Below are 16061 nucleotides of genomic sequence, written 5' to 3'. Positions count from 1 at the left end.
GACCAGAAGTAATGTTGACTAAGCACTTTCTGTGGGCAAGCTATATTTTCAACAGAAGTTCCAGCTTTTATTTATAACACAACTGAAAATCCACTTCACATGGAACCTGTATACTTGATACTATACCTTAAGCGGTACTTCAATTCTCCCCAGAACCAGTCCAAAGTGATTCTTAACTGTTGAGAGTTACTTCCATTCCATTCCTTTCCTAACCTAGTAACCTTTAACCTCCAAACAGTCTGTTTTGAAAAGATTTGTATCTCAGGTTTAGGTTCTGGATCGTTGGTTAATCTGTAAATTAGGTTCCAGGTAGTGAAACTATGGGTCTGAAGGAGACTTCAGGTTTGTGAATTTTGGGTAATCCGTACTAGCATAGTGTGTTAGATCCGTCTGGTTTCATTTTTTTTTGGAAGTCAGTCTTGTTTATTTCTCCTGAATTCTGAAGTTTTTTGGGTAGGGATGTGATTCGACACTCTAGTTGTGCGGTCGGGTCTATCTATGAGCTGTCTTTCAGAGTGAGCGTTTTTCATTTCTTGGTAATTTCCTTTCTAGCACAAGCTAGGCAAGCCATTCACCCGCATTGCCAATCCCCACAAATTGGGTCTTTTCAATCCGAGCACAACCACAGTCCACTTCCAGTTTTGAACTGCTGTTTCCCTCCTGAATCTAAGGATTGCTAATCAAATCACTCTGAAGTTAATTTGAGTCCATGGACGGTTGAATGAAGCCTTTGATCCATTGTCTTAGAGTTGTTGAGTCAAATAGCATGGAAACAGACCTTTCAGTCCAACCAGTCCATGCCAGCCATGTTCCCAAACTAAACTCGTCAAACCTGCCTGCACTTGGCCCATATCCCTCTAAATCTTTCCTATTCCAGAGCTTCTCCAAATACCTTTTAAATGCTGTAACTGTACCTGCACCAATCTCTTTGGCAGTTCATTCCACACATGGACGACTCGCTGTGTAACGAAAGTTGTCCCTCATGTCCTTTTTAAACCTTTCTCCTCTCATATGCCCCCTAGTTTTGAACTCCCCCGATCTAGGGAAAAGACCCTTGTCATTCACCTTATCTATGCTCCTCATGATTTTAATAAACCTCTATAAGGTCACCCGTCAATTTCCTCCGCTCCAGTGGAAAAAAGTCCCAGTCTTTCCAGTCCATCATCTTATCTCAAACCTTCCGATTTCAGCAACATCCAAGTAAATCTTTTTTGAGCCCTCTCCAGCTTAATATCCTTCCTATATCAGGGAGACCAGAGCTGGACACAGTACTTCAGAAAGGGCCTCGCCAACATCCTGAACAATCTCAACATGACGTTCCAACTCCTGTACTCAAAGGAGTACAGCATTGGTCTGAGCATTGAAGGCAAGCATGCTAAACACCTTCTTTATCACCCAATCTCTGATTTCACATCTTGTAGAACTGTCATATATGATTATTTTATCTCAGCTGTGCAGTAAACCTGGCCTCCTTTTCCATGTTCTTGATCAACTTTGGGGACTGGTAGCTTGTTTCTATAGACTGTCTACTTCCAACATTTCAGGACTGCCTGCATTAAACACTCCTCGGCCACCCCCTCACTTAGACCCACACCCAACCCATAAGAATGGGAAATGATGAAATGCTTCAAACAACAGCTTGTACTGACAGGTGTAACGTTGGCAATGAGTGTCTATTGAAATGCCTAGCTACTTATAGTTTCACTGCCTGGAGGAAGAAAGCCAGCAATAAAAAAAAAAGTAATGAGATTAGAGATAAACAGTTACCTCTTTTATAATTCAAATCAAACAAAAAAAATGAGTTATTTGATACTAAGATTGGCACAATTCATTCAGCTGCTCTTGGGATTTTATTACGTTAAAGGTGCTTTAGAAATATAAATTGTGAATCTTGACCTGAATTGCATAACTATGTTGTGTTTCATCACAAGTAATGTCAGATGCTGTTTGCTATCCAGTCCAAAACCTGATATGTTTTGCCCATTTTCCTGTAGGTCGGTACAGCCAGGTATATGGCTCCCGAGGTGCTGGAGTCCCGAATTAACTTGGAGGATATTGAGGCATTTAAACAAACCGATGTGTATTCAATGGCACTCGTTCTGTGGGAGATCACATCACGATGTACAGCCATTGGTGGTAAGTGGCATTAAAGCTTTATATTTTTAGACTTCAATGGCTTTGTTTTAACATTGGTTAGGCTGCTTTTGGAATATTGTGTTTAATTCTGGTCTCTTTCCTATCGGAAGGATGTTGTGAAACCTGAGAGGGTTCAGAAAATATTAACACGAATGTTGTCAGGTTTGGAGGATTTGAGCTCTAGGGAGAGGTTGTGTAGGCTGGGGCTGTTTTCCCTGGACTGTCGCAAGCTAAGGGGTGATCTTATAGAGGTTTATAAAATCATGAGGAGCATGGATAGAGTAAAGAGTTTTAGTCTTTTTCCCAGGGTGGGGGAGTCCAGAAGTAGAGGGCATAGGTTCAAGGTGAGAGAGGAAAGATATAAAAGGGACCTAAGGGGCAACTTTTCATGCAGAAGGTGGTACATGCATGGAATGAGCTGCCAGAGGAAGTGGTGGAGGTTGATACAATTACAGCATTTAAAAGGCATCGGGATGGGTATATGAATAGGAAAGGTTTAGAGGAATATGGGCCAAGTGCTGGCAAATGGGACTGGATTAGGTTAGGATGTCTGGTCGGCATGGACAAGTTGGCCTGAAGGGTCTGTTTCTGTGCTTAACATCTCTTTTGACGCTATGTGACATAAATTTGAGCAGATTCAAAGCAGTTGCAATTCAGTGAAGTTTGAATATGACTTTTTAAAACTTTTTTTTAAAAAATGCTCCTAATTTGATATTAAATTCACAGTTTCACTTGAGAAGACAACATTGCAATATGGGAACTGATGATCTTTGGGCAGTGTTTGGGACTGATGTATTATTTAAGAGGAGTAATTTATTCCACATACCCCTGTACTGTACTTGACCTGGGAGTCCATGATCGTAGCATCATGTATGAACTTTAATATGTTCCAATCTGCAACATTTAACCTCACTAATAGTAATGAGTGTCAGGTTTGCACAACAAAAGTCAATTTGTGGTCTCTCCTTATGGGTCCATGGCAACTCATTGTGATTAAATATTTGCGGCCACCTTTTTTAGTTTCTCATGAGAATAATGCAACCAAGAATTGAAGCCCTTGTCCTGCCTTTCTATGGCAAAGTGTTTCAATTCACCTTACATAACTTTGGAAAGGAGTATTGTAATGAGCAAATTCATTACCATCAGAAATCTAGGACAATACACCACGTGTTGTGATTTAAAAACTGAAAATGTAGGAAGTGCTCATCTGCAGTCATTGTTTTTACCTAGTTAATGAAGAAGCAGTGTTACTGTCAGTAGAATATCAGAATGGCCATAACTGTTCATTCTGTTTCCAGGATACACAAGGACTCATTGAGAGATTAGTGATCCTGAATATTGATCAACACCAGCAGGTGCATGGTCAGGGAGTGCTAGGAACTGTATGCTCCCAGCTCCCTGGAGTGTTACCCATTTGCTGATACCCACTTGACTATTTGAACGGGGATAGAAACATGTTTTATAAAAAGATGCATTGGAAAAGAGAAACTTTTGATCTCTTCTCACTCCATATTTTTGTAAGTTCACTCTTGAGAAGTGAGTGTTTGTAGCAAGGCCAGCATTTATTGCCTTTGCTAGATCTCTTAGAACTCCTCCGTTCCATGTGGCTCCCATAATGTTGTTAGTTAGTTTATAGATTTTGAGCTATCAGCAATACGTCAAGTTGAAACATTGTGCGGCTTGGATGAGAACTTGGAGGTGATGGTGTTTCCATTCATCTGCTATCCTTGAATTTCTGGATGAAAAAGGTTGTAGTTTGGGGAGATGCTACCAAAGATGTGATATAATTATCAGCACAAGATAGCAACCGACCACCAAAGCAGATGGAGAGTAATCAAAGAGAATTTCTGAAGGACATCTTCATTGTCATCGTGGATATATTCTGCAGTTATGGTGCTGGATATATTCAGGAGGTCAGGTAGTATCTGTGGGATCCTATTTCTAAACTTGTCTGTTTCAAATCATGCCTTTTGTCCTTCAGTCATGCCTACCTCCTGCCTTATCACAGACCTTATCTTTAATCCTTTCTTTGTAATTCTTTCCTCCAATCCCCCAACCCACCTTTTTACCTGGCTGTGATGTCTTTAAGTTTAGATCAGAGTGGTCCTGTAAAAGCACAAGCAGGTCAGGCAGCATCCGAGGAGCAGGAAAATCGACGTTTCTGGCAAAAGCCCTTCATCAGGAATAGAGCTTACTAATATGTGATACCTTTGAGTTTATTTCCGGGGCTACTGAAAGCTCATCAGCCTGCAATAAGTGTCTCTGTCTGTACATTCCTGCCCGACTTGCACATCGTCACCACCATTTTCTATCTATATTTTAAGTTTTACAGCATACACGTGTCTATTATTTTTTTTACAGTTGTATTCTGCAGTTGTCCAGCCTCTTTACATGTACCATCTTGCATAGGTTAAAACAACTTAGTGTTACAGATTCTGAAATTTTATTCATCTAAATTTCAAAATTGCCAGTTTCACATACGTTTGTGAAGATTGGAGTTCTAATGGAACCATCAAGAAATATGGTTCTACCATCTTGCATTAAATGAAGCTTTATGCGTGGTACAGAAAAACACCAGGTTGGAACTGAGCAAGCAGCTCTGTCATGACCAGAAAAGAAAGAGAAACTTCAGTTAGATTCACCAAGCCCTTAACTTATCTTTGTTTCCCAGGCATTAAATGTTGCATGCATCCAAATACATTGTTTTTACTGACTCTTGCCTGTGGTAGAAAGTGTTGCAACATTGAACAGAAACAAAATTGTTTTTAAGTGTCTAATTGCTCTGCGTTGTCATGAGAAACTTTGTTATGCAAGAGTGTTTTGAATGTGGATCTTCTACCACATGGAACACTTAAGGCAAAAAACATTGACACATTTAAGGGACAGCTGCATAAGTTTATAGAGATTGGAATTAAAGGGTATGTTAATAGGGTTATATGATGTAGTGTGAGAGGAGACATAAGTGGAACATGAACACTGTTAGAGACTGAAGCTTGATTTTCCTGTGCTGCAATTCAGTGTGACTCTATGTGCTGTACTGCTGACTAACTTAACTTTTCAAAAACAGCACGTTGTAAATGAAAGAAACTTGCTGCTGAATCTTGAAATTTGGAATTAAAGCCTCTAGTTCATGAAGACAACCTGAAAATCAATTGTCTCAGTGCACAACTTGCCTTATATTGGTGCCATCTTGTACATTGAGCTATTGAATTTTCAGCGATTGCAGTCTGAGGCCATTGTTCTGCGAAGCTTTTCAGTGAAAATCTATCATGGGACACAGGCTCGCTGCCTGGTACCCAGCTGTGTTGTTCTTTATTCCAACACAGAATGTTAGAAATGTTGAAGTAGTGACTACCCACCTCCCAAGAGTTAAAATCTTCCCTTAATCCATTTGTTCCTGATACGCAGTTTTTATTGACTTAATCTGCCTGAGGACATTTTTCCTTTCTAAAACAAACATTTCCATTATAGTCACACTGCTGAGTAGCTATCAGCTAACAAAACATATGCTGGGCTCACGTTCCAACATTTCCAGTTGGATTACACTGTCATTTAGATGAAGCCTGTGTAGCACCTCAGGATGTGGAACATTCCAATCTGTTCCGAACACGAACATGGGTTAAATGCTATTAAAATGGAGTTCAGGTTGATGCACCTCAAGGGGTTATCACCCACCAGCAATGGGAAAATACACAGAATGGTTGTTGCCTCTAGTTCTGGCTCAAGGACAAATAAACTTCCTTTGCTGTTGTGGTTTTTCTTCCTGAGCCAGCCTGGCTCACATCAGGTGATCTCCAGTTACAAATGAGTGCAAACTGAAACGTGTTGAGGCTTGGGTCTCTCTGATTGCTTTCTTTGGTTCTTTGTGCTTCTCAAATGCCAGCTCTTTGAATGTGAGGCAACACAATTGTTTGCTTACTGAATTTGGCACGCACTTTCTTTTTAAACTAACCGTTGGCACTTGTGCCAATAATTAACAGCGCAGAGCTGACACTGAGACAAGGAATGATGTGATAGAATAATCAGCCACGTAGCTTTATACCTGAAAATCTATAGCTCTCAGTATAGTTTTTTTACAGAATTCTTTTAGTTTTAAATTGGCTGGTAATTCCTCAATTTAAAACTCCTAACATTGTTTAAATGCTGACCATGGATTTGTTGTTCCTTACTTCTAAAACATAGTAACAGGAGTTGGTCATTTAGCCTCTGGAGCTTATTCAGTCATTTAGTGAGATCATTCTTGCTCTGTGACATAACTCCATTGACTTGCCTTTGCTCTGAACCCTATACTACCATTTGGTTAACAAGAACCTATTGATACTGAAAATGTGTCGCTGGAAAAGTGCAGCAGGTCAGGCAGCATCCAAGGAGCAGGAGAATCAACGTTTCGGGTATGAGCCCTTCTTCAGAATCATTCCTGAAGAAGGGCTCATGCCCGAAACGTCGATTCTCCTGCTCCTTGGATGCTGCCTGACCTGCTGCACTTTTCCAGCAACACATTTTCAGCTCTGATCTCCAGCATCTGCAGTCCTCACTTTCTCCTAGTAGAACCTATTGATCCCAATTTTAAAGTTAACAATTGATCTAAGATCAATTGCCATTTACAGAAAGGAATCTTATGCTTAAAAGATTTGACTTGGTTTATTAGATTTTGTCCAACAGTCTTGGATTCCTCAACTAGTGGATACAGTTTATTTCTTTCTACCCTATATCTACTGCCTGTAATATCGTTAATTTCTCTTGAATCACCTCTTAACATTCTAGACTTCAGGGAATAAACCCTAGTTGGTTTACACTCCCCCACTTAGCTACAGTGTAAGAATGAAGTTATTATTGTAGTATCAATGCAGCCAGCACCAGTAAATGTTTCTTAAGGAGTTGTGTCCAGAAATGCCCTCCAAGTTCTAGCAGTGGCCTAACCAATGGTCTGTGCAACTAAGACGTGACTTCTAGCCACTTGTATTCTAGATCTCAGAATCTAAATTCTAGCATTTTATTAGTGCTCTTGGCCCTCAGGTTTCCCTGGTGCTCAACAGTTTCCATTTTCACCATTTTGAAAGTACCCTGTTCTAACCAACTTGAGTCCAAAATGGATAGTTTCAAATTTCTCTCCACTGAAATTCTTGTGTCACAGTTTTGCCTCCTAATTCAACCTAGCAATATCTCTCATAAATTTTATGCTTCCTTCTACACTGCTTACAATAACACCTATTTTTGTGTCGTCAACAAATTTAGATCGGTGACTTGCTGTTATCTAAATCATCATTTGAGAATTGCAGTGATTAACTGAGGCACTACACAAATCCTTGAAGATTGCCATGAGTCACAAACTGTCAATTAAAGTATCCTCAGTCAACTTACAAACCAGGTCAATGAATTGCCTCTTGTTCCATGTGTCAACTTTAGTCAACAAGCTCTTAATGAGGGACCTTATAAAATGCCTTCTGAAAGTTTATATAACTAACACCCTTAGACTATCCTCTCAAATACCTCAGTCACTTGTCAAAGTGTTCAATCAGGTTTGTCAATTATGTGCAACAGGGTTTTAAATCCAGAGGTTCTTTTGAACAGATGAATTTTTTTAAGGAGTTCAGTCACTTTATCCTTAATTATGGGAGAGGCCCCCTTAGAGATTAGGATGTCACTTCATGTTTTATGAAAGTCGATAAGAGGGAATTGGGGAGGTTTAGACTAGATGGCTTAACATTTCTTGTCAGGAAGTTTAGTAACTTCCTGACAAGAAATGTTAAGCCATCTAGTCTAAACCTCCCCAATTCCCTCTTATCGACTTTCATAAAACATGAAGTGACATCCTAATCTCTAAGGGGGCCTCTCCCACTCGAACTTCTGAAAGATTGTTGATAGAACAGCTATAATGGTGAGTCTGACGTTAGTTGTAGGTAAGTTGTTGGAGAAGATTCCGAGAGATAGGATTTACCTGCGTTTGGAGAGGCAAGGACTGATTAGCGATAGTAAGCATGACTTTGAGCATGGGAAATAATTTCTCACAAACTTGTTGGAATCTTTTGTGAACAAGTAAAAGATAAATGAGGGCAGAGTGCTAGATGTTGTCTGCATGGGCTTTACTAAAGCTTTTGACAAGGTTCCACATGGTAAACTGGTTAGTAAAGTTAGATCACATGGGATTCAGAGAGAGCTTGTCAATTGGATACAAAGCTGATTTGACTGTAGGAGACAAGGTGGTGGTGGTGGAGGGTTGTTTTCAGACTGGAGGCCTATGATCAGTGGCAATCCACAGGGATTGGTGCTGGGTCCAGTTGCAGTTGCTCAAAATGTTGATGAGGCCTCCTTTTGAATACTGTGTTAAGTTCTGTAGCAGGGTAAACAAAGAGGATATTATTAAATTGGAGAGGGTTCAGAAAAAATTTCTAAAACTGTTGCCAGAATTGGAGGGTTTTGTATGGAGAGGCTGGATAGATGAGGGCTTTTTTTCACTGGAGCATAGGAGGTTGAAGTGAGACCTTTATAGAAGTTTATAAAATCATGAAGGACATAGATATAGTGATTAACAAAGATCTTTTCCCTAGGGTAAGGAAGTTCAAAATTAGGGGACAAAATTTTAAGGTGAGAAGAGAAAGATTTAAAAGGGAACTGAGGGGTAATTTGTTTCACCCACCAGTTCGTTCATATGTAGAATGAACTGCCAGAGGAAATGATAGATATAAGTACAGTTACAACATTTTATTAGACATTTGGACTAGAACATGCATAGGAAGGGTTTAGAGAGTTGCAAATGCAGGTGAATGTAATTTGTAAAACTTGGTCTGCATGGACCAATTGGATCAAAGGGTCTGTTTCTGTGCTGTATGACGCTGATTCTGTGACTCAATACTATGCCCTATAAAATCCTAAAATGGAAACCATCTGGTTCTGGGTGTTTATCACTTATTAGTGCCATTATGTTCTTCATTGCTGACTTGTTATTTACAATAATTTTGTGTCCCTATCCTGACACTTTGGTTTCCTTGAGTTTGCTGACATGAGCTCTTCCTCGACTGTAAGTACTGAGGCAAAGTAATTCTTGGCACTTCCTTTAGTTTGCAATCGCAAAATGAACCTCCTCCCTTTTTCAAGGGCCCACACTGCTTCTTTCCACCCTCTTTTTTTTTTCCTCTTTTTCTCCCCCTAAGTAATGGTTAAAACTAATTGATTTTGATATTCCTTTGCAAGTGCTGTTTTTGTGGCTCTTACTATCTGTTTTGTCACCTGTTTGTTGTCCTTCTATCTTTCCAAGATCTGTGCTACTTATTGCATTTCAGTTTAGTTGCAGTTATTGTTGATTTTGTCCAATTGAGTTCTTGTCCCTGAAGCATTCAAGTATCTCAAATTTGTCTTTGACTATCTCCTACTGATATTTCATTGTTTATTCATGAACAGATTTTTCCAGTTTAATGTGGACAGTATCTATCACATCTCATTGAAGTCAGCCTTTACTAAATTTAAAATTCTAGTTTTGTGATCTTCTCTATCAAACACAATGTTGAATTCATTCATTTAATTGTTTTTGCAGAAATGTTCACACATTATTAATGATTCCCTAAATCCTTATTACTAAATCTTACAGACTGCCTGTTTGTTAGTTTTAAAACATTTGATTACAGAAAGGTAACCTTGACACTGAAGAAACGTGGTACCACATTTTGACATGTGTTGGTTCATTTGTTCCATTGTATTGTATGTGTGAAAGCTAAAATTCCCCATTATTGCTACTCTGCCTTTAATAAAGACGTGTCTTTTCTCTGCATTTGTACTATCCACCACTTCATAGCTGGTACCTTGCACACGAGACTCGCAAAATCCTTGAGAGGAATTTTCCCCTCCCTCGAAGTGGCAAGCAGGGGAAATAATTGGGCTGGGGGGGAGGGAGAGCCTCCAAATGCCTCAATCTTGTGCCAATCAGAGGCAGTGGGGGTCTTGGTGTAGGCTACGATAGTCAAACCCCACCCTTGCCTCGGATCCTCCAGCCCCCACTACTCATGATCTCCCACTCAAGGCGAGAAGGAAAGAGAGACATCTTTCTACGATTGGATTCTCATGAGAGAAAGTCTTGACCGGTGGACCTTAAGACCAGTGACTCTCCTCCAATTCCTAAACTCCTCCAAGTCTTGTCTCTTGCACATCCTTGACTTTGACTGCTCCACCGCTACGGTCACATCTTCAACTGCTTTGATCTTCGACTCTTGAGTTTCCGCTCCATATCTCTCTACCCTCATACTTCCTTTTCAAGCTCTTGCTTTAAAACCAGTCCCCTCATGTGTTTTATTATTAACAATCCTGTAAAAACACCTAGCCAGCCTTTTTACTGCATTAACTAGAAGGTGTGGTCATTGTTTCCGCTCCTCTCTTTGCTCACCAAAACTGTTGTGAGCTATTGAGGAAGCTGTACTGTTAACAAGAAACTTTGAACTATTCTTATCCATTCCTGTTATGACAGTCTTCTTAAAATAAAATAAAATGCAAGCTCCTTTTGTTGATACTGTTATAGTCTTCAGCAGCAAACTGGTAGTTTTAGCCTTGCATTAGAATTGGTATCTATAATGTAGTTTAAATAGTTTTAATTAACTTGTTTGGATGTTTAGGACTCATCTCTTGAATAGGTGGCACTTGAACTGAGCCTTCTGGCACTGAGGTAGGGATACACATTTTCACCTTATGTGATTGATCTTTACTGAAATCCGTCTCTTTTCTACATCTGCTGTTAATGATTGTAGGCTGTGATGTCCAGTTTCTAAAATATGGTAATGACATTTTTGTTCATTTCTTACAAATGGACAAGAAGGAAGATACGTTCAAGATATCTTCTGATCAACAATGGAATTGCTTTGTAGTCCCAATGATCATTATATGTCTTAGTGGGCTTTGAAACTCTACCCTGAAATAAAAGGTTTTTAAAAAAAAGTGCTCGAAGTACTCAGTAGGCTGGGCAACATCAATGAAGAAAACAAAAAGTTTAGTGGTTTGAGGCTGATGACCTTCCCTCAGAACTGAAAGAATTTAAACAAGTCCAGAAGGGAGAAGTATTTCACCTTTGTTCCTCCTGCCCCTTCCTCAATTTTATCTGCCTTTCTATTGATTAAAACCTGCTACAACGTTATCATTTTCCAGTTGACAAATAGGGCTGAAACTCTAGTTCCATTTAGTTCACTTCAGACACTGCCTGGCCTGCTTAGTATTCCCAACATTTTCTGACGTTGTTCCAGATCTCCAGCATCTGCACTTTCATAGAACATAGAACATTACAGTGCCCTTGATGTGACCTGTGAAACCAGTCTGAAACCCGTCTACCCTACACTATTCCATTTTCATCCATATGTCTATCCAATGACCATTTAAATATCCTTAAAGTTGGCAAGTCTACTACTGTTGCAGGCAGGGCGTTCCATCCCCTACTACTCTCTGAGTAACCACCTCTGGCATCTGTCCTATATCTATCATTCCTCAATTTAAAGCTATGTCCTCTCGTGCTAGCCACTATCGACCCAGGAAAAAGGCTCTATTGTCCACCCTATCTAACCCTCTGATTATCTTATGTCTCAAGTCACCTCAACAACCTTCTTTTCTCTAATGAAAACAACCTCAAGCCTTCCTCGTAAGACCTTCCCTCCATACCAGGCAACATCCTAGTAAATTGTCTCTGAACCTTTTCCAAAGCTTCCACATCCTTCCTATAATGTGGTGACCAAAACTGTACACAGTACTCCTTTGCGGCCGTGCCAGAGTTTTGTACAGCTGTAGCATGACCTCATGACTCCGAAACTCGATTCCTCTGCTAATAAAAGCTAACACGCTGTATGCCTTCTTAACAACCCTATCAACCTGGGTGGCAACTTTCAGAGATCTATGTACATGGACACCAAGATCTCCCTCTGCTCATCTACACTACCAAGAATCTTATCATTAGCCCAGTATTCTTTATTCCTGTTACTCCTTTCAAAGTGAATCACCTCCCACTTTTCCGCATTAAACTCCATTTGCCACATCTCAGCCCTGCTCTGCAGCTTATGTATGTCCCTATGTAACCTGCAACATCCTTCAGCAACAACTCTTCTGACTTTAGTGTCATCTGCAAATTTACTAACCCTTCCATCTACACCCTCATCCAGGTCATTTATAAAAATGACAAACAGCAGTGGCCCCAAAACAGATCCTTACAGTACACCACTAGTAACTGAACTCCAGGATGGACATTTCCCATCACCCTCTGGCACCTTTCAGCTAGCCAATTTCTGATCCAAACAGCTAAATCACCCTTAATCCTCAGCCTCTGTATTTTGTGCAATAGCCTACCATGGGGACCCTTATCAAATCCCTTTCTGAAATCCATATACACTACATCAACCGCTTTACCCTCATCCACCTGTTTGGTCACCTTCTCGAAGATTCTTCTCACCTTCGTACTTGTTATTGTAACTTCGTCCATCGTCTTCTGGAGCATAGGTTTGAATCCAGCTCAAAAAGCACTGATCGGCCTGATCTATTCCTGTGGACATTGGTGGCACAACGTGTGTCAGTTTGTAGTGCTGGGAACTTGACACATATTTATGTTGAGCTGCTGAATAAGCATCAGGGTTGTAGGTGTAGGAAATATATATGTCAATATTGAAATGTTGGGATATGCTGTATTGGAGTTAGATTTGATGTAAGTTGTTGAAATCGAGCTAGCAATGCATTTTTCCTGATTCATCATGTACCAGACCCAGATAGGTGGTTGTCAAGGATGTAAAATCAGTTTCCAGTACGGTACTGACATGCCTTTACTCCAATAAGTGCAAAACTGAAACATAAAAGGCAATTTAAAACCAGGATTTTATCCTGCTGGTGGAATACTGTAGCGGTGTGACAGGCTATGTTCTCCTTCATGTAATAAAACACAGGAAGACCAGCAGATAGTGATAGACTGGTTGAGAGACAAAAAAAAGCACTGTTGAAATGTTGAATGTTAAAGCAGGCTCAAGGTGATGAAAGTCCTGCTGCTTCCTGTTCTTCTGTTCCTGTCATGTGATCCAGTCATAAGTTTGTCCTCTACAGTTTTTGTGAGAGACTGCTGAGGCTTTGACATCTTTACTGAAATTAAGACGAGAGAACACTTACAATGGACATTGTGGAGGAAATGAAAACGTTCATGACTTAGAATCATAGAGTTATAGAGGTCTACAGCACAGAAACAGACCCTTTGGTCCAACTCATCCATACTGACCAGATATCCCAACCTAATCCAGTCCCATTTGCCAGCCCTTGGCCTATATCCTCTAAACTCTTCTATTCCTATACCCATCCAGATTCCTTTTAAATGTTGTAATTGTATCAGCCTCTACCACTTCCTCTGGCAGCTCACTCCATGCATTCACCACCCTCTGCATGAAAAAGTTGCCCCTTTGGTCCCATTTAAATTTTTCCCCTCTCACCTGAACCTATGCCCTTTAAATCTGGACTTCCCCCACCCAGGGAAAAGACCTTGTCTATTTACCCTATCCATGCCCCTCATGATTTTATAAACCTCTATAAGGTCACCCTTCAGCCTCCAACACTCCAAGGAAAACAGCCTCAGTCTATTCAGCCTCTCCCTGTAGCTCAAACCCTCCAATCCTGACAACATCCTTGTAAATGTATTCTGAACCCTTTCAAGTTTCAGCTGCAAGAGTTGTGCAATCCAGTCAATTAATGAGCAATCCACAAGGACCAGATCATTTTATTTCTAATTTTAAAGATTAAAATGTTACCAAGTAAACCAAGTAAGCATGGGGTAAAGATAACAACCTCTCCCTCAACATCAGCAAAAGAAAAGACCTGGTCAGTAACTTCAGGGGAAGCAAGGTGGAGGACACAACCTTATCTACATCAATGTGTTGAGATGGAGATTGACACTCCTCAGAACTTGACACACTTGACTTTCAGCAACAACCTGTTAACGTCCAACCACTTTGACACTACAGTCAAGAAAGCATAGAAATGTCCCTACTTCCTCAACTAAGGAGATTTAGCACATCCATTAAGACTCCTACCCGTTTTTAAAGATGCACAAATAGAAAGTATTCAATCCGGGTGCATCATGGCTTGGTACAGCAACTGCTTTGCCCAGGACCATAAGAAACTACAGAGAGTTGTGAACATAGCCCAGCCCATCGTGGACACCAGCCTCCCTTCCATTGACTCCATCTACTCTTCTTGCTGACTCAGAAAGGCAGGCAACATCATCAAAGACTCTTTACATCCCTGTTGTAATCTCTTCCATCGGGCAGATGATTCAAAGTTTAAACACACGTACCAACAGATTCAGAACTAGCTTCTTCCTGGCTGTTATTAGACTTCTAAGCGGACCTCTCAAATTTTAAATTTAATGTTGATCTCACTCTTTGTGCACCTTCTCTGCAGCTTTAATATTGTATGTTTCGCTCTATTACCCAAATTACACAAAACAAAAACTTTCATTGTACCAAGGTACATGTGACAATAATAAATCAAATCATCCTTTTGGATGTTTCTATATAGCAAATTGTACACGTTGCAGAAAAGCAAGCACCTTTTGCTTTTAGACTTTTGTGGTATCCAAATCAATATTGAGCATTTGAATGGATGAATTTGCCCTACTTCATTCTCCAGCTCAGTCTCTCCAATGTCCAAGAAATATCATCTGACCATGGGACAACAAAGACTTTGTACAATTAACATGGTAAAAGATCCCAAGGCGCTCTACTAGAGTGCAATAGGGAAAAATAGGAGAAAAAATAAACTCTAAGCCAAAAAAAGAGGAAACATTGACATATGTGACAAAAAGCTTGGTGGAAGAAGTAGGTTTTGACCAGTATCTTCAAGGAGGAGCGAGAGAGTTCTGAAGCTATGAGCCAAAGGCATTGCCTACTCCCTTTGCTTTATTACTGTTTGCTATGTCCTGGAATTCAAAGTTGGAGAAACCCAGGTTCTCAAAGGTGTTGGGGAGCCAGTGAATATGGGAGAGGAGCAAGGCCATCAAGCGATGTGAGTAAAAGGATGAGATTTTCAAATCAAGCTGTTGGGAGACACTAATCAGGTTTGCAGAGGGCTGGGTGGCTGAGCAGGACCTTGTGTGGATTAGAATCTAGAGGTTTGAAGAGTATCACATGCTGCATTATAGGGTGCTTAAACAAGACCTTTTGGGAGCTGCAACTGCTGCACTGAATAACTGTCCAGCTAAACACCTTGCTTCCAATTGGGGTTGGATACCTGCACCTCTTGTGCTAGGGCAGTTCAGATAACTTCATTCGCTCCCTAGTTAAGCTAATGTTATTGGAACAGGCAACTTGTGTACTGCTTCCAGAAAAGTATCGATAAATCTTTTGTCCAACAGCATCACCATCTTCGTCATGTCACCAAGGGAAGCCAGGCAGAACAAAACTGATAGCTGGTCTTCCAAGCTGTGACTTAATTTAGCTGTTTAGAATACTCCTAAAACCATGGTGAGATTATCTGCACCTTACGGATTGCTCCCAAAAACATTTTTATGGCAAATTTAAAATCTACTCCTTGTGAAGCTTGCTATCCGTCCACTCTGAAGCAGATGTTCTCCAGATGCAGGGGCTCTGCAACCCAATCGGTTTATCACTGATGAGCAAGCCAGCAGCAAAATAGGCAGAACGTCACTTGCTCAGTCATTTGGCTTAGTATCATGATGTAGAAATAGAAACCTGAAGTTCAGGGATAAAAGAACTGCAGGCTTAGTTTTGAGTGGGAGACAAGGCAGCTTTTAGTGAGTGGAGAGGGTGGACTTTTTCCCACAGAAATAGAGAGAGCTTTGAGCTTCATATGTTGAGGTTGAGTTGTAACCTGCAGGTTTTAGCACAGGTCAATGCACATGGGGTTTGATTTATTGACCCAATTGGACATGGTAAGTCACCACCTTTTTTTATTACATTCTGTTACCTCCTCCA

The 16061-nt window shown here is 40.4% G+C and overlaps 1 protein-coding gene across 2 annotated transcripts in view; it reads left to right on the top strand.

Moving 5' to 3' along the window:
- The window catches only part of tgfbr2b (transforming growth factor beta receptor 2b), a 78761-nt gene that overhangs the window by 52172 nt on the left and 10528 nt on the right, over nt 1–16061 (top strand). For both annotated transcript variants that reach the window (XM_060850318.1, XM_060850319.1), the window contains one exon: nt 1995–2136. In XM_060850318.1, coding sequence (XP_060706301.1) covers nt 1995–2136 — 142 coding nt within the window. The remainder of the gene's footprint in view (nt 1–1994; nt 2137–16061) is intronic.

The sequence above is a fragment of the Hemiscyllium ocellatum genome, chromosome 34 (genome assembly GCF_020745735.1).
Source record: "Hemiscyllium ocellatum isolate sHemOce1 chromosome 34, sHemOce1.pat.X.cur, whole genome shotgun sequence".
Classification (NCBI taxonomy): domain Eukaryota; kingdom Metazoa; phylum Chordata; class Chondrichthyes; order Orectolobiformes; family Hemiscylliidae; genus Hemiscyllium; species Hemiscyllium ocellatum.
The sequence above is the reverse complement of the archived record's forward strand: the minus strand, read 5'-3'. Positions and strand labels throughout refer to the sequence as shown.